We start from the raw sequence: 24242 nt of genomic DNA, 5'->3' as shown, positions 1-24242 counted from the left end.
CATACTCCTAACTAACCGGTGGAAATATATACCTATGTATACATACATAGGTATATTTAGTCTCCATGATATATATGTATTCGAATCGTTATTTTTGGTTATTTTTGACAGTTGGAAATGTTATGTAGTATTGTACATACTTAGGTAGATGCGAAGTAGAAATTTAAGGAAGATTCACACTACGTACGAAAACAATAATTTTCATTTTGTTCAAACCGTCCCCATACCTTGAAGCATAAGTATTTCATTTGAAGAAACGAATCACCTTACATTCGTCAGACAGATCAGGATGAGAAACGTAATTCGTTGAAAACGCGCAACGATGTGGTGTCAACCAAAGTTGTACCCTGGAAGATCGCATTTGCGAAAATTCTATTTGCCATGGAATACATATCGTCGAGGTATAAGCTCTACAACTTCAAGACTCGAAGACAATTCACATCCAAATGTTATATCAGCACCTCCAAAAGAAGCTCGTGTTGTTATTTGCGGAGGAGGTGTTGTGGGGGCGGCTGTTGCTTATCATCTTGCTCAGATGGGATGGGGACCCCAGACAATTATAGTTGAAGGTGGCAGGTGGAGTATTAACTTTTTCACATATGTAAATGAAATGTCTAAGACACACAAAAACGAATTATTGAATTTATGTTGTTTTGCATCTAGATTGGGGGGTGGTACGACATGGCATTCTTCCGGCTTGATTGGAGCATTTAAACCGAGTCTTGCTCAATTAAAATTAGCTCAAAACAGTATTGCGTTGTACAAAGCATTGGAGAAAATTGGGAGACCTACTGGGTGGAAACAATGTGGAAGTCTTTCTCTCGCGCGCACCAAAGATCGTATGACTGTATTTCGCAGGATGAAAGCACAGTCTGTGTAAGTTCGCTGTAATGATGCCACATCATTCACATGTCTTTAACTAAAACACCGAATGTGATTTTATCTGTTTTATATAACATTTAGTAACATTTAATATGATGGTTGAAATGGGATCGATCAGATTTTAATCCTATTCATTTTTAGCTCCTGGAATATAGAATGTGAACTGATATCTGCAGAAGATGTTACACAATTGTGTCCCATGCTAAGAGTAGATGACTTGGCTGGTGCTTTATGGATTCCTGGAGACGGTGTCGGTGATCCATATCAAACTTGTATTTCATTGATAACAGAGGCTCAAGAGAAGGGTATTTCTGTTGTTCTCCACTCTTCAATGTCTTAATGCTCTTATGAGAATAAATACTTTCTAAAACATTAAGGGAATTTCAGGAAAATAATTGAACTATTTGTTAGGTGTTAGGGTGTACGAAAACTGCAAAGTGACGCACATAGTCAACAAAGAAAACTCTATTGAGGCTGTTGAAACAACATGCGGCACTGTTGAATGCCAGTTCTTTGTTAACTGTGCTGGTTTCTGGGCACGAAGTGTTGGGAAACTAAGTGAGCCTTTTGTCAAAGTTAGTGTTACCTCACTGCATGATGTAAGATAAACTGGTAGCTAAAGGTTCCCTTCTTTTAATTTCTCTGACTCTCTCATCTGTCACTCATGCACTGTAAATTTCAATTCCATTTAATGCAGTAGAATGTATTCTGCCAATAGAAGGATATCTCTTGCTCCATAAGTTTGGCTCACACCATGCTTCACCTAACTTTCAATAGGAAATCCTAAAGTGAAAAATTGCTCGTTTAAAAAAAACTGCAGTTAATTTTTAATTATTTAGAATTAGTCGAATATACCATTTTAATTCTGCAGATTCATGATGTGATAAAGTACATCTAGAGGGTCAGCTGGTAATTATTCACCTTAGGATGATTAACAATAGTATCATTTCATTGTAATGAAAACTCGTGATTTGTAGGTTCCTTTGCATCCAGTGGAACACTATTATCTGCATACAAAACCAATGGTAGGTTTAGATCCAATGACACCGGTTATTCGTGACTTGGATGGATACATATACTTCCGTGAAAATAACGGTCGACTACTGGCTGGTGGATTTGAACCTGTCGCCAAGCCAGCCTTTGAAAATGGAGTAATCCCTGGTAGATTATGTTTCCAAGTTTCGAAGTAAATTAAGAGATTTAGTTTCTTGCAGCTAAATAATTATTTTTGCACATCTTAAACGTAGGTAATACTAACGAGCGATATTTACCTGAAGATTGGGATCATTTCCATGTATTACTGGAACAAATGCTCCATCGAATGCCTAGTTTAGGAAATGTTGTGCTTGAAAGATTATGTAATGGCCCAGAGGCATTCTCACCAGATTGCAAGTGGATTGTAGGAGAGGCTCCTGAAATACAAAATTATTACATTGCTGCTGGAATGAAGACTGTAAGTTTAGAGCTTTAACATATATAACTAACATTTATACTGTACCGATATTTTCCACTTATATTTGATAACTATTTTATGTCACAATTAAAAATTACTTTATCATCAGGTTGGCATATCAGCTGCTGGAGGAATCGGTCAGGCAACAGCTGAGCTGATAGTAAATGGTTCTACATCGCTCGATATGTATGAACTGGACGTTTCTCGTTTTCTTGGGCTCCATAACAATCGAAAATTTTTGCGAGATCGAGTAAAAGAAGTTCCTGGTATGCATTATGCATTGCAATATCCCCAACACGAGTTTCAAACTGGCAGAAATCTGCGAATGTCGCCAATATATCCAAAATTAAGAGAAGCTGGTGCTGTATTCGGGCAAGTAATGGGATACGAAAGACCATCTTGGTTTCAACCAGCAGATGAAAATGGTAACAATTCAGGTCTTAGCATTGCAAATACGGCTTTGAGAATAAAAGTATGCATGTATGGGCTTGGTTAATGTTTAAAATTTAAGAAAGATATACAAACCTGGTATTTGAATTCCATTTAGACATAGACCCGATTGATGGATCGCGGAAATACAAAATTGCATACACGAACACATTTGGTAAGCCGCCCTGGTTTGATTATGTTGCAAACGAGTATGCAGCTTGTCGTGAAACAGTTGGGCTGAGTGACTACTCGTCTTTTACGAAAATCGATTTATGGGTATAAATATATATTTTTTTCTCAAGTTTTACACACTTCCATTTAGTCTAAATTCTCAATTATTATTGATTCTCATAGTCGAATGGTACAGAAGTTGTGGACTTGCTTCAGTATTTGTGTTCGAATGACGTTGACGTACCAGTTGGCAGCATCATTCATACTGGAATGCAAAATCATTTGGGTGGTTATGAAAATGATTGTAGCTTAGCAAGAATTGCTGTGAATCAGTGAGTATCTATTTATAAAATGTTGACAGTCTCACCAGCATATTATGTCTACAAAAAATGTATCTTGGTAATTATATCCAGCTATATGATGATTGCCCCAACAATACAACAAACTCGTTGCAAAAACTGGATTCGACGTCATTTACCTTCTGACGGATCAGTAGCGGTATCAGATGTCACCTCAGCTTACACAGCTATTTGTATTATGGGTCCTGCCACTCGAGAATTGCTGTCTGAACTTACAGATACAGATCTAAATGCAAAGAACTTTCCCTTTTTCACTTTCAAGGTATTATACCTGAGGTTACAAAGTTTATTACTTTTGGAATTTCTAGAAGTGATAATAGACAGTGAATTAGAAACTATTGCATAACTATTGATGCTGTTTAGGAACTCGACGTCGGCTTAGCCAATGGTATAAGAGCGATGAACCTCACACACACGGGAGAGCTCGGGTATGTCCTGTATATACCAAATGAGGTACGTGTAAAATCAGCAGTAGCGTTCCGCTACTCTTACTTAAAATTTGTACAGCTAATAGCAGGACATTGATTCAATACTATCCTAGTTTGTTTGTCCATCAAAAGCGAAATGGAAATTCTCCTTTCTGATGTCCCCACGTTATCCAATAGGTCCTGAAACTAGTGAATGGTAATTAATTATTTTCCTATCAATACACTGTAGAATTTGGTTGAAGTTCGGCTTTGTTAATAAATAGCACCAATGGTAAACATGTAGCACTCGGTTACACATGCTTACTCACCATTTTTCAGCCAAACCTGTAGCTATTCTTGTTCATCATCACTATAATTATTTTCTGTGAATGATAGCTCGAAAATCATCAACATGTTCATATAATTGAACCATTTATGTAAGTAATAACTTTTCCGTGTGTCGCAGTTTGCTTTACATGTCTATACCAGGCTGATAGAAGCAGGAGAGAAATACGGGATAATGCACGCTGGTTATTATGCTACGAGGGCTCTTCGTGTTGAAAAGTTTTATGCTTTTTGGGGTCAAGATTTGGACACGTTTACTACACCATTGGAATGTGGTAGAGCCTGGCGTGTGAAATTCGATGTAAGCCTAATCGAAACAAACGTTATTGCATATCCAACATGATAATAATTTGATTACAAAAATGTTTGAAACCAATTTTATAGAAAAGCGTAGACTTCATTGGTCGAGATGCTTTATTGAAACAAAGAGAAGACGGCGTCCGTCGCAAGTATGTTCAATTATTAGTTACTGATCATGACCCTGATATTGATCCCTGGTGTTGGGGTGGGGAGCCTATTTACCGAGATGGAAAATATTGTGGCATGACTACAACAACTGGTTACGGTTTTACGTTCAAGAAACAAGTATGTCACTTTTCTGATGATAATGGAAAATGAATAAAATTTTCTTGAATCATAATTGAAAACCCGATTCATTGATCAATCAAACTATAATGTGTTTCAGGTTTGTCTTGGTTTTGTACAAAATTTAGACGAGAACGGAAAAACTCAAGATGTGTCAAATGAATATGTTTTATCTGGGGACTATGAAATTGATATCTCAGGTATCAAATTTCATGCAAAATGTCACCTCCACAGTCCCAATCTACCAACCAAGTTCCCAGACACAGAGAGAGACTCATATCACGCTACCCGTGATTTACAAAGCACATAACGTATTCAATTAATATTTGTTACAAGTTGTACAAATAATGTATATATTTCATGTGAATAAATTATTTAATATTTATAAATTATTTTATCCGGGGGTTTTACGTTATTGGTCTTTAGATTATATAACACTTATTGTCGTTTTAAAACCGTATAGTATGCTACTACAACGGCGTCTGGGAGAGTATTTGATAAAAGTGTGCTTTGGCGTTATTCAGAAAGTAATTTAATTCTATTATATTCTCATAAACAGTTACATAAATCTTCAGAACCTTCATCCGAATATAGAAATGCATGCACAAAAATTCTGGCAATTGGATAGGTTTTAGTATACAAAACGAAAAGAATGTTTATTTCATGAGTTTGAACTTGTTTCAAAGACGAAATTATATTAAAATTGCGTGGTACCATAATTGCATACACCACTCGTCAGAGTGATTGATATACATGTACATATCTATATTTAGCAAACATTAGTCAACTGAAACCCTCATTGGCCACCAATGTACTTCTGATATAGGTATGGTACAAATTTATTTTTCACTTACATAAACATATAACTTTGCACCATTTAGTTTGAAACTTTTTCAGTTCATTGGTCGGTCCATTATGTGCTAATGAAAAAAACTCCTTATATTATATACTACTGAACACCATTATTACACATTTCAGCTATTTTCAATTGCATGATTATGCGCTGCATTGTACTATTTAATATTTATAATGCAACTGATATCAACCAAGTCTTCTTTTCATCAATTATTCAAAAAAAAGTTTTTTCTATAGCTGAATTGTTCGTTGCATCTTCACCGATGCAAGATAGAGTTTATTAAAATATTGACATTTTAATTACTTGTTACTTCACTTACACTATTTTTTAATTATTATTATTGTTGTTATTATTATTGTTATTATTACAGTCACTATAAGATTATTTTTCATTCTTCACCAAGAAAATCATTAATACGTTAAGCCCAAGTTATTATTACAGTACATCTATTCGTAGATCAACAACTTTTTACACGCGATTCTTATTTACCAATTTACTGTACACAAATCGATATTTTCAAGTATAAAACGTTTTATCACTCTGGGATCTCCGGTTCTGGAGGTGGCTGGACCTGTTTCTGTACCATACACGATCGAGCCACTGATTCGAATAATCTGTAAATAAAAAATCCCAGATTAATTGGGCAACCAATAATTTTCTGTCGAATATGTGACAAAAAAAAAAATTAATTTCGAAAGGAAGGTCAATTTCATTTTCGTAAACATTAAATTATAATACTGGCACTAGATACTTACTTTTCGATTTCCGGTGCACAGTGGACAAACTCATGCTTCCAGAAGTTGTAGGTAGGATTTTTAATGAGTTCAATAAAGGTAATGAGAAGTCCCCAGGGATGTGGTCTGTTGACAATCAGCCTTTCAAGAAGGACTCGTGTTATTTGTTCTTGAATAGCTTCAGTGTTAGCTTCAGCGAATAGGTACAACAAGGTACAACTGAAGTAATGCGTATGACTGTTGGGATATCGCAACTGATTTGCAATTGCATTTAGGAATAAGTAACGCCCTTCTGTATCGAGATCAACAGCTAGATTTTGGAATATATCCATGTGTGCGGCATGAGCAATTGTCGACATGTTGGGAGTATGTCCTTTGCTACGAATGAATGCTATAGCCTGTGTCCCGACATACAGAACAAGGGCGTTCATCAATTGTATATTGTAGCGCATTCCAGCCTCCTGTGAAACCTGCAAGTTACTGCGAAGTTCTGAAAGGAAAGTAACAGGGGCTCTGGCTTTCAAGTATGAATCCAATTCTTTCTTGAAACTAAGCGGTTGTATCATAGAGGCAAAGTTCGATAGAACTCTTGGTGCATGGGCGATTTCTTGCAGCATGTCGACTTTCAAATTCGGGGTAAAAGGATCGGGGAGGCGCATATTTCTTGGGAAAGCACTGAGAATGAGGTTTCTCATTTGAATACAATTTGGGGGTATCACATCGCAGAATCCGTAATGATAGTCGCATAAAAATTCTGGGAAGTCGTGTAATAAAACCAACAGTACTCGCAGCGTCCCCTTGTATAAGAGAGTTACTGGCTTTGCTAGCTCAGCATTGCGCAGATATGGTGCAAGATACTTGAAGAGATCAATGAGCAACTGAGCGTACATGCCCCAGCATTTTTGTTGTGGAGTAATAGCGAGCATACGACCAATAAATACTCGGTGCGAAACCAGCTCCAACCAAGCGTAACAAAAGCCCGAGGCCTTTGCTGGACGTAATATGTGCAGGGTGTGGCAGAAGGCGGTCAGTACTTGGTAATTAACGGCCTCAAGTACAGGTTCGGGAGCACACAGCTCAAGGAACAACATAACAAATATTCGATGATAAGGTAGCTGTTGAAAGTCCGTTCCGCGCATTTCATGATCTTGCAGAAGAACACCAGCGACAATGCCCAGAACCTTGTTCAGGAGGTTGATTTTAGTGTGCGTATTTGCAGTGTCCCCTGAATGCTTTACCAAAAGCGCAACAAGACGAACAAAGGCATCCAATGTATGGAAGCACTTCGCACGCACCACAGAAGGAGCAGCATTTGGTTCACCCAGTGCTCTGTAGCAGAGATCAACGCACATTTGTGTACTGAGCTTGAAGAATCGTGTTATGAGATCGTCAGTTTTTAATATTCCGTGAATATTCATCTGGTGGACAAACATTCCGAATGCTTTTGTTGGATCACGGGCGTGCGTTGGATTGTGGTGCATGGATACCCATTCACGTAACAAGTATTCGGTCTTTTCCATCAGTCCAGGAGGATCGTCGAAATCCCGAGTCTGAAAGGGATAAATTTTCGGCTTAAGTTTGCTGCAGTAGTCGCATAATTTATTATTCAAGTGTGGATGAAGTTTCGAAGTTTACTTACTCTCACCTGGAGAATCCCCGAGTGAATATGAGCAGTTGGTCCAGCTGGGGCTCTGTCTGCCAGTACAGCTGGGTCATGATTAGCCCGTAATGATTCTATCAAACTCGTAAGCCTGAATATTGAAATCCTGCACAGAAAGATGTCCAATGTGAGGTTTAAGTAAATAAGGAATCAAGGAGCCTGCCTACGATCAAGCTATTACTATTTCAAGGTTTCTATCTCTACAACTCATTGTCAGCTGTATAAATACTTTAAAATCAACTGCTGTCTATGACAGAAAGGAATATAAAAATAGCAATAACCATTTATATGAGATGAAAAACCTATCCTTATTAAATTACGCTTGTTCGTGATTTATTTTTAATCATTTGCAAAATCTATATTTCTACCATGATTAATGATAATGGTAATGAAGTTTGTTATCCTGGTAAGCAGTAGTTAAATTCTAACGCAACAACTAGCTCAGTTCACGTATTCAATATCGTTTCTTCAGATAAAAAAAAATTTGTGTCAAATAGTCTTGTAATTATAATACTATAGTTTTACTAAATGTACACTAACCCTTCAGGTGGTGCTCGATGATGTGCCATTCTAGCTAGAATTTCAATTGTATTGAATAAGTCAGATTCCGTAACATGAGTAGTTTGTCTCTCATCGATTAGATAGAGCTGCACTAGTTGCATAGCAAAAGCAGTAGCCATGGCAGCACCAGCATCCATTGCCTGAGCCAGAGCGTAATCAAATTGCGGTAGGTTCAACAAGTGAGATCTGGAAGAATTATATCGATTATTACAAAGAATCATTATTTAATGTGAAAACCGCGTTAACACTAACTTGCCTCAGCAATGATTATGTTCTGACTGTTTGAAAAAAACAGAACTCACCTTATCAAGTAATCGACAGCTTCAAAATTGTAACGGAACTCTTCTCTGCATTCCGTTAAACATCGAGTTACATGTTTGTTTGTCCACTGCATGCCATAAGCTCGTGGATCTTGAAGGCACTTAAGGATACGAAGATGTAATTCCCTGTATCGCAGCATTATTTCTCCGTCATTAACACCAGTTGAAATGGTGGGACCATCTAGCAATCCTTCTACAGCCTAGACACATTAAAAAAAATTTATTTTACTGAATAAGAAAGTATTATATTAAGTTCGCGTGAAACTTGTACTGCAGAAATAACACAGATAACATTTTTTTGGCAGTTATGAGTTAATTACCTTTTTCAATAGCGCCATAGCAGCACCAGTGTCCCTGGATCTTCTGGTAAGGATGATAGAATCGAGAAGTGCATGTAGCGCAGCGTGTTGTGGTGGCGGAACACCTGGACCCATAGCTGCCAAAAGTAGATCTACCTCTGTGGCAAGTTTTTCTAACATGGCACCAACTTCGTCATTGTTAACAGCAGCTGCATATGCTGCGACTTGCTGAGGTGTAGCAACTGCAACTGCCGGATTTGCCGCGAATGCTGTAGCAGCAGGTTCCTTCAACATTACAATAGAAATTTTGTCCCTTAATCCTAATGGTTATTTAAATTTACCATTTTCGGCCTCTTTCTTTTTTTTCCCTGAACGATTTTCTGTATTTACTATAAATACGTAGGTAATTTAATAATCGAGTAATGGGTCTTTCACCTTTAATTTACCAAGTTGAGGTACCATGCTGGAAGGGATTCACTCGGAGTGACTTTGTAAAATAGGAGATGGAGGTTTTTACTCTTTTTCATATTTTCCTCACTACGCATCGGCATACAATTTTATCTACATACATAATATTGGATGCTGAAGGATTTATAAAACGGAATAATAATATACTCACAGTGACCGGCTTAGGCATAAAGAGAGCTTGAGTGTCACGTTCGGAAAGAGGTAGAAACCCTGGAATGTTCCTTGCGAATTCCTCATAAACAGCCATTTGTTGTGGAGTAACTCCTCCGACTTTAAGTCTTATTTGTTCAGGCATTCTCTCTGCCTGATATTTAGCTAAGGGATCACAGTACCTCCTTCCTTCTTGTCTAGCAATCTTACGTAGTTCTATCTCATTTAGTAGTCTCTTATCCATCTCAGGAATAGCTTTTTCAATCGCTGTTTTCTGTACAAATGCGCACGCAAGTTCCATGTTATCAGCAGCCACTATACTCGCCGCTTGTTCAGCTAGCTCCTTTTGTTGTGGAGTAGTTCCCATCAGTGCAGCTACAAATGATTGCTTCAGGTTTGTGCTGATTGAAGTGAGTACCTGGATTGACGAGTTGATAATTAGTACATCACCCTAATCAATGAGATATCTAATTTCCGTATGACTTAGTAATTCATACCTGTTCTCGGCACGTTATCATGGCCATTCCGGCAGTGAGATTGCGCACCATATGACGAGCAGCAGTACGCATCCTGATCTCTTCGGGGTCGAGTGCAAAATCTTTTCTGACAATTTGTTCACTAGTTGTCAATGCTATTTTTATTGATCTATCTACGACAGGGTGAATCCACTCTTGAATAGCTCGTTCAACAGCGGAACGCACAAATTGTTTGAGTTGTGGGTGTGCTTGGAAAAGTGGCAGCTAATAATAAGACACAAACATTTAATGAGAAAAAATATTTTTGCTAATTGCATCTGGTCTGAGTCACCGTGCTATCATGACTTTTTAGTTCATTTAGACTTCTGATTTTATTTACATCACGGTATATTTGAAAGCGTAATTCACCTGGTTGTTGATAGTGATGTGCTGTGAAGCAATACCAGTCACTGATATATCCATGTAATTGAATCGTGGTTCGGGTGGACTAGTCGGCAATGAAGGTGTTGTATTTACAGGAGGTGCCTGTTGTGGGACTACAGTTCCAGTTGTTGTTGGCCTGACAAGTTCCTCAGCAGGAGGCTGTGGTGGGAGCGGATTTGCAGCGACTTCTGGTTTCTTATTCGGGTGTGATAATTGGTATTCCAAGTTTCTCAATTTTTCGGGATCTTTCAAATAGATGGCTGGTTTCAATTCCTAAAATAGAGTAAATTTTGTACATTGAAATGAGGTTGACTCTATTTATTTCTCAATTTCTATAACAGTGATAAACGAAGGAAAACTCACGGATACGTCGATACTCAGGTTCTTGCAGAGCACCTCAATTTCAAATTTCAGATTCAGTTTTAGATCAGGTTCCTGATGTAACTCAGCCAAAACATTCATTATTGCCATAGTCCAGGGATTGGGAGGACGAAAGACACGGCTTTTTGCACAGCTTTCCAATACTTTAGCTACGAATGGCACAACATACAAGAGTTCTTGTTGACCTTTGTGATACGCCTCGACAAGTAAGCTTTTCAAATCTATATCAATCTGTAAATAAAATAAAAATAATTTTTCTCAGTAACATTCCTCCAAGATAATCTGGAATTTACAGATATGCTACACAAATATTTAAGAAAATAGGTAAGGTTGTGGTTACATGGAAAATTGGATTGTTTCTTCCTAATGTCAGCATTCCCAGCCAATGACCCAAGTTCTTCAATAGAGAGCGGTCAGAAAAGTTTGCTATTCCTTTGTCGCTTCGTAGCAGTACCTGAAAGTATACAAAAATTAAATGTAGGTACATTTATCCAGTCAATTTGTTTATGAATTCAATAAAGAAATGTAGAACCCACCTTGATGTTTCGGAAAGTTTCTCTGGTGACCATTTTATTCACATCGGGTACTTTAAGACAGTCAAGAAAGTTGGAATAAAGGGCATGGAAATTCAATTCAATGCTAGCACGTTTCATAACTAAATACTGAGCCATCCATGGCCAGTACTCTTCGGTAACTATCTCTCGAATTTCATCGCATTTCTGTTGCAGATTAAGCTGACTCAAATTATTGAATATAAATGCAGTTTTATCTTGCAAACTTTCCGGTGGTGCTGTAATCTTCTCCTCCTTATCCGTGGCAACAAGCAATGTGTCTATGTTGGTCGCATTTGCAATTGATGGCTAAAACAAGCAAACAAAATACCATAATGAATGTATACTACCAGTAGATGGTTAAATTTGCTCATTGTTCAAGTTCTCACATAATGATTTGATGTCTCAAGTCTTACCCTGGCAGAGAGCGACGTAGTGGGAGTTGTAGATGGTTTGGCTTGGGTAGTAGTTGTTGTAACAGTCGTTGTAGTGATAGTTTTGTAAGGAATAGTAGCTGGTGCTAGCATGGCAGCTATTGACTTTGGAAGTACTTGACCCTGAGGTCTGGTGGGAGGTTCTTGTCCCTGGAGGCCATATTCGACATACTCGATAAGATGTGGTGGGAATTCACTGAAGTGTTGGATAGCCCTGACATGTTCGCAATACTTTTGATATTCCTTTAACCGACTTTTGAAGCGGTCCAATGCAGCGATTCCAAAATAATACATTTTACTAGCCTCCGGTTTTCTCAAAGCGTCAAGAACACAGCGTAACGCCAATCCCAAGGCAACATAAGTGTTAACAAGCCCTCTCTCAATAATACCTCCAAACAATTGAGCTGTTATATGCAATTCCTTATCAGGATATTGCGGAAAGAAACGGTACTCTTCAAACAAATTGCGCAACATGCAGTTGAACACATCACGCTCTCTTTTGCTACCGGAATCTTGAAATTTTTTCAACATTTCAAGTACTTCGTCAATCGACAATGTGGGATGTGGAGGGTGATTGTATATGCGTTGAAAATAGCTGTTCGCTTCGTCTTCAATTTCTTTAGATACATTCTGCGACATATCAGGAAACAAATTCGAAGTCTCTGGCAATCTAGCCTTTTCAATACCACTTGGTGGACCAAGACGGCTTAATCCTGCTATCGTTGTACCACCTGGTACAACTGATGGTCCTTGCGTTCCAACGGGCCCTGCGTGAAGCTGGGCGGAAAGCGGCATCAAAGGGAATGGGCTCGGTGATGGACCCATTAAGCGTGAGGGTGAACCAGGTGCAGAAACCAAAGGACCAAGGGCCCCAGGAAGATTAAAAGCAGAACTGCTAGGAGGTCCCAAACTAGAGCTCAAGCCCATAGAAGCTAAACTTGAGCTGAGATTTCCCAATGGATCAACTTGCGATGACGAAAAGAGCTGTGATAACGTTTGATCATGATTTTATAAAGTCTTTGGCTTACTCATAAGAGAATTATTATACGTTCAAATATAATTTACTGTGACACAAAACTTTAATTAGTCCAAAATAGCACAAACTCTGGGGCTTACCTGTCCTCCTAAAGTAGCAGGATTGAACGGTTCAAGCGCTCTATGTCTAATGACAGGAGGTGGTCTGCTTAGGCTTGCTTTACTAAGCATTAGATTGCAGTTCTGAACCATTGTCATAATCGCATCGGAACACTCTTGAGACACATTTCTGCAATTGAAAGTGATAGGAATATTACAGCGATACTCTGAATTTTGTTTCATAAAGTTTTGAAATTGGTAAAAAGTATGAATAATCAAAATGGCATACCCAGCGCAGACTTGCAGGCAAGCAAGAATGGTATTGAGTGTTTCCTGAGGAAGTTGAGTAGCCTTCGGAGTTGAAGGGTCTTCTTTCATAGTGGGCCCCATAACGTGCGGACATCTTCGTTGTAGGAATTTTACGCAAGCAGCAACAAACAATTCTCCGTGATCTCTAATCTTATCTGTAAGCCACTTTTCCAGTTTCAAATATTCTCTTCGTGAGGCTAGACAGGCCAGATCGATAACAAAAGGAAAAGATTGGGCGTTCAGAAGCATCGAAAGAGCCTTCAAATCCTGAGCCACATCTAGGATTCGCGATAGCCTTGTTTGGTCATATTCCCCACGCAAATACCACTCGGCCATGGCATGCATTATTATCGGCTTGATTGTAACATTGTTGGCGTGCCAAGCATGGTGTAAAATAACAGCGGAATTCGGATGATTGCCAAGGAAAATCGGCATCAAAGTGCTGAGCAATTCCTGCCGGAGTATCGTGAGTGGGGGATTGATCTGAAGTAGGGCCAGGACGAGAACGTCCGGACAATGTTGAATAGGCCATTTGAATATTTCCTGAACTGCGCCGTATAAACCTCGTTCAGCCATGTGAAGCAGAAGTTCGACTACATTCAGTGATCGCCAGGTTCCGGCTTCCTTGCTGTCGCCTTCTGGTGCAGCTTTGAGAACATCAACTGTTACCGAATGGTACGGGTAATCAGCAAAACAAAATATGTCCGGATTTTTCAGAACTTGCTGTACCAATGAGAATTGACCTTCTACATTATCCCAATGTCGGTAAAATAACTCAACAGGGAACATATCCAGAGGATATCCTAGATGCTGAAGACCTAGACGCAGGCCTGTTATTAGCAGGTTCAAGCCTTGTCTGTCCTTGATTATAAAATCAGTGTGGTCAAGTTTAACTATGATCTCATTCCATGATAAAGTAGATTGCTGCAACATAAGGATATGGATACTATTATTATTATACTATGACAATGAAAAAATATAATAATTTTAATTAAAGTAAACTTCATCTGTACAGAATATTATAGGAATAATTACTTACAAGATCTTTCAGAGTCTGAATGAACACTTCGACGTTCCATGTAGTAGGTGTACTGCCGTCAGAAGATTTCTCTTTACTGGAATCTTGATTGCCACTGGAACCTCCCCAGAATGACTGTAAACCACCAGCATCATCAAGACCGGAACATGTACGAGCCATGAGGGATAACACCCGAGCAGCTGCGGTTGGTGTAATTTCTCGGGCCCCCAGTCCAGCAAGGGCGGAGCGGCATTCGTCAACGCTACTGGTGAACCCATATCCGAGTTCCATAATCATCTCGACCAAAGCATTTCCATCCTGAAAGGGAAATCCCTATAAGTAAATTTTTACTGTTTCTTAGTAAAGTTTCTTTGTACAAATAACGTATAGCTGAATGTATGTAAATGGAAAATTTACCATTGGATTGGAAGCCATGTTTAATTCAATTGCTGCTTGCGGAATTTCCCCGTCGCCTGGATACAAGAGTGGTGCTAGCACCACCGGTACCAGCTCACGGGGAAAATCACGCCTTAAATTCTTGAGAAATTTTTCCTTTGCTTCGATAGGCAGGCCAAACTGGTTGGGTTCGTGAAATGCCTGCGACAGTATGAGATGTAGAACCTCAGGTGACGAATCGTGAAGACCTCCTTCGTGGTGTTTATTGCTTATTTCCGAGTTTATGTAATTCTTTATCAATTCAGGTAGCTGTTTTTTAATGTGTTCCAATGCTAACGTCTGGATATCTGGATTTTCAGAATGCAACAACGCTATCGCGAAGGCAACTTCTTGTACAGATGTCAATTTCAGAACCTTGCGAAGATTGAGAAAAAATTTTGATGATGGATTTAAGCTCTGAAATAAAAAATGAATAACTGAATGTTTGTAGCTCATCTTTAATTATAGAGAATTACTTTAATTACAGCAAATTTCCAGATGTAACAAGTTAAAATTTATCCTGTGTTATATTTCTTTACAACAAGTTAAATTTGATTCTGTATTATATTTCTTTACATTTAAACTTACTTTTTGTTGATGTAAGGGGCGATCAATGGCGTAACAGAGGTTTGATATGAAGGACGGCTTGCTGAGAAGATTAATGCACTCTTGGGTGAGCAACTGAGCTTGATAATAATCTTTTGCGTTGGGCTCTGGCTGCTCTCCCGTTGAAAAGTTGACATGTGAGAACAAACAGCGCAGCAAGTGTCTGTCCGCCTCCAGACCCTTCCACTGCACCAACTGTTCAAAACATAGAGAATAATTCTCAGACATCGATGATGTAGAACTCGATTGGGTTTTGAATAGTGCAATATGAAAATAAGATTCGCTACTCGTATAAATTGTAAATAATGAAAACAGGATGTGAGTCCTCTGCTTTCTTAAAAAAAGTAAATAAACTTAAAGACATAGTAAAGATAAAAAGTTTAATAGATAATTTGTATCATATATTCGATTCATAATTTTTATCAAAATATTAAAATAAGTATCACAACGTCGCTGGTATCTGTAGGCATTAAATTTCAAATGTCGTTCTTTTTTAGGAAGATGTGTTTTTTTTTCAACCAATTATTGGGGATGGTGAATCATTTCCTTTTTTTCAGTGTTGCTAGGAGGGATAAAAATTGAAACTTAACCTAACTGTGTTAAGGTAGTTCAAATTCTCCATTTATAGTTTATCTCTCATTTTTTTTCGCCGGTATCTGACCTCGCACGGCTTTACTTAGCATATACAAGTACAAACACCGACAACTATTCCCAAGGCAATAAAGTGAGCCATGAGCTTGTTTGTTGCTACCTCAGGTACGTGACGTTTACCAGATGAATAGCAAGCTCTGAAGTTGTTACCGCCAAATTTACAGTTAGCAATATTTTCATCATTTCACGCATATATGTCGAATTTATCCTGCGAAATGCGATATATGGTAACAGGAGACTCTACGCATTATGCAGACTTTTGCGAGGTGTTGGGTTCGAGAATTCGTTGAAAAGGGGTCAAAGAGACGCGGAGGAGTGAAAAATGCTTAGCAAGCATATTGCGTTGATTCGGATGAGTTACAACGTCACGACTCGACGACGAGCATACGGGCGTTGGAAAAGGAGCGGTGAAGAGAGGAGGGGTAAAAACTGAATATAAACGGTATAATAAGAGATAGTTTTACTCACAACTGATATTTCCTGAGCGCTTTCTCGAAAATTTTTCTTGTTCAAATTTGCAACCAAATAACTGATTTGTGACAAAGTAAAAGACAACGAGTCCAGGTTCATAGTTCCATGAATACGACCTCGAAAGCTTCAAACACGTTTGAAGCTTTCTTCGGTATCCACGAATTGCTTCCCCGGATTTTCTCCTTGTTAAAAGCATGAAAACTACATTTGTACAGTCCTACGACCAACATCGGGATTATTATTTTTAAACACAATTTCAGATCAACGTCATGGCGAAAGGAACACAAAAAGAAAACGCGAAAAACGGTGATACCACCACGAAATCACACCACACAATCCACTCTACTTCTCCCTCGTTCCGCTTTTTTTTTTAATATCCTTTCTTTCTTATTTAGCGTTTCTCCTTTTCTTTTTCTTTTTTCACACAATCTGTCTCTTCTTCTCGCTCCCAGGCAGAGAGATAGCTGGCTGGCTAGTTCGTCAGCGATTTCTCACTTACTGTTGGTGCCTCGGTGGCGCTGATATCCGCCGTGACTTTAGCACATTTGCCAAACGGATGCTTCCTTTTCTAGTACAATCTTGGCCGCCAGGTGGCTCTTGATTACCTAGCGCAAAATTTTCATTGCCGTCCCGACATTCGTTTGTCATTGATTTGAATTTGGAACCGGAAGAAAAATCCACCAGCGTTCCAATGAGATGAAGATTGAAATAAAGTTATTGGTAGTAAAATTCATGAAATACTTCATTTTTTCCAAATTGATTTCGATTTTTATTTATTTTCACAATAATCGTGTGGAATGCAACAGGTTTTTATCTTCAGATTCGCATTGAATTTGTATACGTAAACACGAAAAAAAAAGTTTTTATACGTACATAACAATACTATTAGTTTGGAACAATGACATTAAGTATAATCCGCAAGATCCACATGATTTTTTATGTTTCATACATATTCACAATACTATAACGTTATTTTATTTTTGTTTGTTTATTTCTTCGTAAATTCATTGTAACGATACAATGGGTATATCTAGTGATAACAACAAAAATAAAAATAAACTGATTCAAGTCTATCCTCTGGATCTCCCTCGTTCTAGCAGAGGGAGGCAAGAGGTCCGCTCCGCTACAATCTCACGTGTGAATTTATATGCAAATACAAAAACAAATTATTATCATGTAGGGTCAAAATTATGTACGCTAAAAGTTTTCATGGAAATAAAAACAATAATGGTTAAATGATAGTCGTTCGTAATTCGTATGATAATAATAATAAAACTACGAAATTTTTTTTTTTAATGCAATAAATATAGAGATGAACGATTGGTTCAAAAATCATAATAGTAATAGAATCGCAGGAATTTTTTCTGCTTATTTCAATATTTATAAATGCTGCCTCGCCACAAAAATTTTTTTCAATAAAATGCCCGAAGCCTTCAAACATTTGATAGAGAAAGGTAACTTTAAAACAATGTAAATATATTTAATATGAAAAAAAAAAGGCAACAGATATTTATCAACGTATCGTATATTCTGCCAATTATATGATCACGCCAAATCACATCGAATGTCTCTACTGTTGTTGCGTATCAATTCAAGTTTGGCATTTGCAAAATCTTTAACGCTGGTATTGTAGCACAGCTGTAAATTGACTGCGTGTGATGTAAAATATTGACGTCTGCATATTTTCGTTCCAAAATTCATCATATTCAATCAGAACTACGGCAGAGTATAAGTTCTAGTGGTAATGACAATTTATTAACAGTATCTATCCTGCGACTATACCTGTATACGTATTTTTACGCGTTACGTAATGCCGATTTCGCGTCAGCATTTGGTAGCTCAATGAAAAAAAACAAAATCTGCATTGCGTAGCACGTTTTTATCCAATTACATTTCTATTATATTAATCTACGAATTTTCTTTGTCGTAATAATGCAGCTTGACAATTATTCTATCATTATAAACATCAAACAACTGGCAAGAATTACACCAGAATTATCGAGCTCGACATATTGCCTTGTAGAAGGTTTTGTATATGTCTCTGCGTTTACATATTTTCAAATTCGGTTCTCCTTTTGGTAATATGATCGTTCGGTTAGTCAAGTATTACGTTCCTTCGTTTATAATAAATAACTCTAATCCAATGGTTTTAACAATTCAATAAATTTTTATTGAATTTTTCTTCTTCTTAAACCTAACATTTTTGTTTCATAAGTCACGCGCTTTGAAACGAATTTTGCATATCTGTAATCTACAAGGCGTCTATCTCAACTTTATAAACGAAGGTATGTGATAAAACCTGTGGTATAATTTTATCGCTGAATACGGTTTATTCTGTAGTTAATTAACCAAAGATGTTTAATTTAAACATAACAGGAAATAAAATAACAGAAGAATAATATGTTGGCAAATGTAAATAGAAATCTTAGTGTGAAATAAAACTATTTGTTTCGCTTGATTCGATCTACCTTGTCAACTTTGAATGTTAATATTCAAAATGCGTTCAATTTCCAGTTTTTCTTCTGCAAAAAGTGTATGGATAACGATTTGGAAATATTAGAATAAATTTAATTATCATCCGCTAAGTAAAATATTTCAGGTTTGTAGGAAATTATATTGAATTTAAATGAAAACTTATTATAGGCATTCGAGTGCAGGAAGGGCTGAAATACATAAAGTCGAGACGTGTAACTTACATTGAAATTGGTCGCGTTGAGTATTGTCGAATATAAAATAAACAAATGGTCAATTATCTGTAATATAAGTAACACCTCGTAAAAAAATTCCTCGCGCAGCCATAAAATTGCTTCTGGTATGTTGAAGATAAATATTACGCGTAGTTGTATACTTTCTTCATGTAAAGTTATCAATTCACATAGTGCTTAAATATATAGCATTACAGGAAATTGTTTTGATATCATAACATAAAAAAACAATTTTTTTTTCCTTTTGATAAATATAATTGGAATAGGAACCACACCCTGCGCGCAACTTACGAATTAATTGTGTTGGCATATGCTAATAATTCCATTGGCAATTGGTTTATGTATATACCTAAAAATTAGGAGAAGAGTGATGTATGAAATGATCAATTGTTGTTCCTTAATGACAAATAAATGGCAAGATGATTTGCAAAAGTAATGAGAACAAAAAATGTAAGTACAATATTTGGGCACAATTCAGAATATATCGTGGTATTCTTGCAACCCTTACTGGTTATTGCTTCAAATTTATTCATCTACTTAATCTAAATGTAATTTATTTATGAAATTTTATACGTCAACTGGAGACTGTTGCGCCATAGCCGTTGATTCTTATAAAATCACCACGATCCCACATGCAGCCAGATTTGCAGTAAATCACAAAATATCAGAACTTCTCGGTAGTTTTGAAGATGTACAGGCGTTTCATATGAGTATCGTTAATGTGATGATAGAAAAGTGATCCGGCTGACGAGGGAAGCTTCTGGTTTGAAATGTTTCCAGTTTATAAATTTAATTGAATGACAACAACCCTGAACCGAAATTCGTTTCTCTTTTTTCACCGCATATATTTTACATATTTTAACGTTTACCTAAAAATTCGTAGTTTATAATTATATAATTCATGTTCTTGGAAAAATGATTATAATCAAATTTTTTTTTAATATCGCAATAGAATTCAATCTTGCCTAATACACTTTTAATAGCATCCAACACTCTAACTCCTACTTGGATTCGGGCCCGAGCAAAACATTTCATTCTCAAATCTTAACAAGGTTTATATAGCCAAATACCTACATGTAGTAATTGTACCACGTAACATTTTAACTCTTGCAACAAATAACGGCACTATAATAAATGCATCGTCATAAAATTTGCACAGGCCTTTTATAACATATCATACCTACAACGTATGTGTACATAGGAGAATTTATTTATTATATAAAGGTCACTTGGGAGGATTAATCGGCAGTAGGTTTGGCCTTCGATTTGCGCCCTAGTAGTTTGCGAAAAGAGGATGTCCATCGAGAACGATTGAACCCTCCACCATTCCTTGGACCTTCGGGTTCGTTGCTCGAAGATTCACTGATCTTTCGGCTATTGTTGCCACCTTCGTAAGAGCGCGACCTACGATCACCCATTTCCGACGAAAATCTGTAGAATGGAACGACATTTGTTATTAAGATGTTGAAGGATTTCCCATCGAGGCATTTCTTCTTAACTTGCACCTTAACTAAAACAAATACATAAGAACAGTTAAAATACTCTACGTTGTTCCAAAATGCTAATCGATAATCGAGAATTGATCTTTGCACTCCGCTAAATAATTCTATTGCACCCATTAATAGCTCAGCCCGCTATTCAATTACAGTTCCAGAACAATAGAGTGATCAATGCATAAAACGACGCTGACAATTACCCAGAGTCGGAGGAGAATGCCCTGGCAGTTTGCGGCGCGTTTGAATTAGTCGAGGATAGCGAAACGTCAGCAACCGGAGTATTGGGGTAAACTTCATCCTCTGAAATGCTGCTTGAATCGTCAATGAAACTGATTCCTCGGTCCATCGGTGAGCTGGTTCTCAACGGAGGAAGCGCGGCGTTGGTTACAGTTGCACTGGGCCGTAACCACGTGCGTAAATCCTGTAGAGGGGCTTGAAGGCACCTGAAGAGTTTCCCACTGTGACAAAAAAAAAAAAAAAAAATCAAACACATATACTATACTGAAATAACCAAGCATGACTGCTCGGTTCTTTGACCACAGACGTCTCTACGGCACTTAAACTGAATTTCTATCATCAAATTAGGGCCTGCAATCAGGCTGAAAGTTCATCAACCTCTGCTACGCTTATAACTTGCCTGTGTTAACTGTCCCTGCTAACAAGCAATTAGCAATCTACAGAGCTGTAAGTACTTTTAGGTATACTATTCGCAAGATAAAAGTACCTACGATACGGGTCGCAGCTAATCGCCTAAGTTTGTATCACTAATTTAATTTGAGTCGACATCTTAACTACAACAATGAGTAACGGTAGAGGTTTTTATTAGAATTAACATTACCGACCGAACGAAATAATTTTTTATTTGTTTTTTTTTTTTTTTTTTGTTTTCTCACTCCGTCCGTTTACCACGCTGTAGAAGTGACGAAATACAATATCCTCGGAATTGTTGGATGAAAATTGAACCAAGAAAGCGAATACCGCGGTATACTTACTCGTCGCGAAAGTCTTCGACGTCGCCAAATGTGCGTTTCGCATAAACGCATACAGAACAACGACGCCGACGTCGACAAGCCGTCGCGTGTAAAGCTGCGGCTCTTAGATGACGAGCGGCATGCCGCAGAGTCGCAGCCTCGTGGCTAAGCGCCGCGACGCCTTCCTCGCGACGACGACGTTCAGCGCCCAATTCTCCTTGCTCGGCCCTCAGCCTTTCCTTCAGTATTTCATTCTGTGCAAAAGAAAAAATCACACGTTACAAGTAGGGAGTACGGATAAAAATTATTAAAACCATTATAGGAATGCGTTTTTTTTTTTTTTTAACCAGATAATTCAAACACGGATTTCGTTTAATGTTTTTTACCACATGGCGTTAGCTGTGCGAAAGGAAAGTGGAAATGAAAAAAGAAAGAAAAATCTGAATAACAATTCATTCCAATCTGCCGGTTGTAATTAAATGACACAGTTTGCTTTTTCGATCGTCATAGCTTTAGATTTTAAATTTTTTGCCTGGCTATACTTGGCAAGTAAATTGTTGCAAGAATCGATTGATCGGTATCTTGGAGAGAAATAAGAAAGAAAAAAAAAAAAATAACGATAGCCCGAATTCAATTATGCTCTTGCATACGCAAAACGACGTTTTTATTATAAACTATATATTTTGCTGATTTCTCTACGGTGAAACAAGAACAAGAGATTGAAAAAAAAAACAGTGAAGAAATAATAGTGATAATAGTGATAATAAGAGAGAGAGAGAGAGAGAGAGAGAGAAAAAAAACCTTTCGGTCGCCTGTCGATTTTTCACGCTGCTTCTTCTTCAACTTCGAAAGTTGCCTCGTCAAGAACGACGACGAGATAACGGAGAAGCGAATGAGACCTAATTCACCGCCGTTTTATACTACGATTCGATACAGTGTGTACATTATTATTGTCATTAAACTAACGCGTCTGTTTACGCCGAAAGTTGGATTTTTTCGCGCTACCATAAACGAATTGAGAAAAAAGTAACACGAATTTGAAAGAAAGCGTAGAAAAAAAGCAAGCAAAGCGTCGAATACGTGTGTTTAGGTTTCGCAGAAATCAGGCACAGATTTCTCAAGTCCAATGTCAGGATTGACAAGATTTATGGTCGTCTTACATCTGCTGGTAAGCGCTTTGCAAATACCGCATCGGTATATATTTGAACGTGGACGTATTAATTGAAAAAAAGGTATGAAATTTTCATGCCTCTGTAGCTTAAATGCGATAACCAAGGAAAAAAAATCGATTTAAGGGATCAAAAGAAAGATTATGTCACGAGGAAAAATTGTCGTAAGGAATTTGGTTGTTCGACGAATCTCACATATACATACAATATCAACTCTAAGAATTTCCGGAATCGTAGAAAATTGCAAATATGTGGTAAACTGGAAGAGGAAATAACATAGTTAGTAGAGAAATTAATAATACATAGAAGGTAGAAGGATCGCGATGCATAAGTTTCAAAATGTAGGAAGTTGAAGTATAGAAAAATCAAAATGTAGAATTGTCAGATTTAATAGGAAAATATATAGGAGTTGAAACAATTTTATATACCTACTCAATCTGTTTACATTTACAGCATTCTTTCTATTACGGCTTTCAAAATTTCGTAAATTTGATAAAACAGAATTTTACCTTCTTGAAAATTCGATATTTTGACCCTTCTGCACGATTAAAAGAAAAAAATAAATGGTCTAATTTACCAAATACGGTGAAAAAATTGTAATTATTTACCTCAATAACCCCAATTTCTGTTTTAATCACTTTTTTTGTCGTTGTCGAATCAAACGACACAATTTCTTCGTGTAAAATAAAAGACAAAACAACCACTTCTTTCGTCGTCTTTGATAAATTCAACAGAGTCTCGTGTAAACGAGCAAATTGCGAAGGATATCTCGACAGAATAAAAAAGAGGAACGTACAGAATAATCCAGTCGGAATGTAGATTCGAAATTGCAATTTTTCTATACCACTATATTATTATTGCTAATCGTTAATAAGGGGGTCGTTGGTAATAAAAATCTAAAATTTCACTCAGACTCTGCATTAACTACGGCCGCCATCTTGAATTTATGTGCTTTATTTAACTAAAAAAGTAGACCAAACCTCAGAAACTGATTCAGCGTTGCGATAACCAAAAAAGGATCGACGATAGCGCAAAATGTTTAGGCGTACCTCGTTTTTCGTAATTCCAACAATATTCAAACAGTTTTTTTTTCTTAACGATAGCTATTTTACTCAATTTTTCCAGTTACTATAACAATGAAAATTTTTCTCAGTGCGGAACGTATTTGTATGGAAAAAAAAATAAAATAAAATAAAATAAAATATAGTAAATGATTCCCTGACTTTCCGCAAAAACCCCTAACATTTCCCTGAACATTCCAGAATATAAGAATCCCATAAAATTTTCAGGTTTTCCAAAATTCCCTGACCAACGACCACCCTGGGTATCTAAAAGTCCAAGGTGTTTCTTTTTTTTTTTTTTTTTTATGCATCGTCACGTCCATTCCGACCGG

The 24242-nt window shown here is 37.3% G+C and overlaps 3 protein-coding genes across 6 annotated transcripts in view; 1 reads left to right on the top strand and 2 right to left on the bottom strand.

Annotated features, from left to right (window-relative positions):
- Nucleotides 1–70: 70 nt before the first annotated feature.
- On the top strand, nt 71–5023 carry LOC124174607 (pyruvate dehydrogenase phosphatase regulatory subunit, mitochondrial). 3 transcript variants are annotated; one of them, XM_046553864.1, is made up of 14 exons: nt 76–576; nt 664–876; nt 1024–1187; nt 1294–1457; nt 1860–2043; nt 2130–2335; nt 2445–2760; nt 2883–3040; nt 3119–3267; nt 3349–3556; nt 3658–3747; nt 4168–4347; nt 4431–4631; nt 4732–5023. In XM_046553864.1, exons 1-14 carry the CDS (start codon nt 323–325, stop codon nt 4939–4941), a joined length of 2697 nt encoding a protein of 898 aa, XP_046409820.1. In that variant the 5' UTR covers nt 76–322; the 3' UTR covers nt 4942–5023. The 3 variants fall into 3 exon arrangements, with proteins under 3 accessions (XP_046409823.1, XP_046409822.1, XP_046409820.1); XM_046553867.1 differs by lacking the exons at nt 4431–4631; nt 4732–5023 and adding an exon at nt 3836–3918 and having other exon boundaries at nt 71–576; nt 4168–4309; XM_046553866.1 differs by lacking the exon at nt 3658–3747 and having other exon boundaries at nt 75–576.
- Nucleotides 2586–16999, bottom strand: LOC124174595 (CCR4-NOT transcription complex subunit 1). Of its 2 annotated transcripts, none has more exons than XM_046553823.1 (22): nt 16506–16999; nt 15369–15581; nt 14763–15197; nt 14367–14678; nt 13308–14251; nt 13061–13208; nt 11927–12928; nt 11496–11819; nt 11300–11413; nt 10942–11190; nt 10564–10851; nt 10177–10419; nt 9681–10097; nt 9083–9346; nt 8745–8962; nt 8422–8628; nt 7861–7987; nt 6243–7771; nt 4031–6101; nt 3303–3908; nt 2861–3200; nt 2586–2654 (listed from the first exon to the last, which is right to left on the bottom strand). In XM_046553823.1, the coding sequence occupies exons 1-19, from the start codon at nt 16605–16607 to the stop codon at nt 6023–6025; spliced, it is 7215 nt and encodes a 2404-aa protein (XP_046409779.1). In that variant the 5' UTR covers nt 16608–16999; the 3' UTR covers nt 2586–2654; nt 2861–3200; nt 3303–3908; nt 4031–6022. The 2 variants fall into 2 exon arrangements, with proteins under 2 accessions (XP_046409779.1, XP_046409780.1); XM_046553824.1 differs by having other exon boundaries at nt 14367–14663.
- A 3361-nt stretch (nt 17000–20360) lies between these two features.
- LOC124174611 overlaps nt 20361–24242 on the bottom strand; it is a 29965-nt gene continuing 26083 nt past the window's right edge. The window contains exons 5-7 of the mRNA XM_046553881.1: nt 21702–21934; nt 20910–21167; nt 20361–20644 (exon numbers count right to left, since the gene is read on the bottom strand). Of these exons, the coding sequence (XP_046409837.1) occupies nt 20452–20644; nt 20910–21167; nt 21702–21934 (684 nt within the window). The 3' untranslated portion in view covers nt 20361–20451. The remainder of the gene's footprint in view (nt 20645–20909; nt 21168–21701; nt 21935–24242) is intronic.

Source organism: Neodiprion fabricii, chromosome 2 (assembly GCF_021155785.1).
Source record: "Neodiprion fabricii isolate iyNeoFabr1 chromosome 2, iyNeoFabr1.1, whole genome shotgun sequence".
Lineage (NCBI taxonomy): Eukaryota > Metazoa > Arthropoda > Insecta > Hymenoptera > Diprionidae > Neodiprion > Neodiprion fabricii.
This window is presented reverse-complemented; position numbering and strand designations above follow the sequence as displayed.

Excerpts from the sequence above, each read along its gene's own strand:
- LOC124174607 (XM_046553864.1), top strand. The coding sequence starts at position 323 with ATGTGGTGTCAACCAAAGTTGTACCCTGGAAGATCGCATTTGCGAAAA. Across the intron at positions 2,044-2,129 it reads TGAAAATGGAGTAATCCCTG|GTAATACTAACGAGCGATAT; the intron begins GTAGATTATGTT and ends TCTTAAACGTAG. Across the intron at positions 4,348-4,430 it reads CCTGGCGTGTGAAATTCGAT|AAAAGCGTAGACTTCATTGG; the intron begins GTAAGCCTAATC and ends CCAATTTTATAG.
- LOC124174595 (XM_046553823.1), bottom strand. The coding sequence starts at position 16,607 with ATGAACCTGGACTCGTTGTCTTTTACTTTGTCACAAATCAGTTATTTG. Across the intron at positions 11,191-11,299 it reads GAAACAATCCAATTTTCCAT|ATTGATATAGATTTGAAAAG; the intron begins GTAACCACAACC and ends TTTTATTTACAG. Across the intron at positions 8,629-8,744 it reads GCTGTCGATTACTTGATAAG|ATCTCACTTGTTGAACCTAC; the intron begins GTGAGTTCTGTT and ends TAATTCTTCCAG.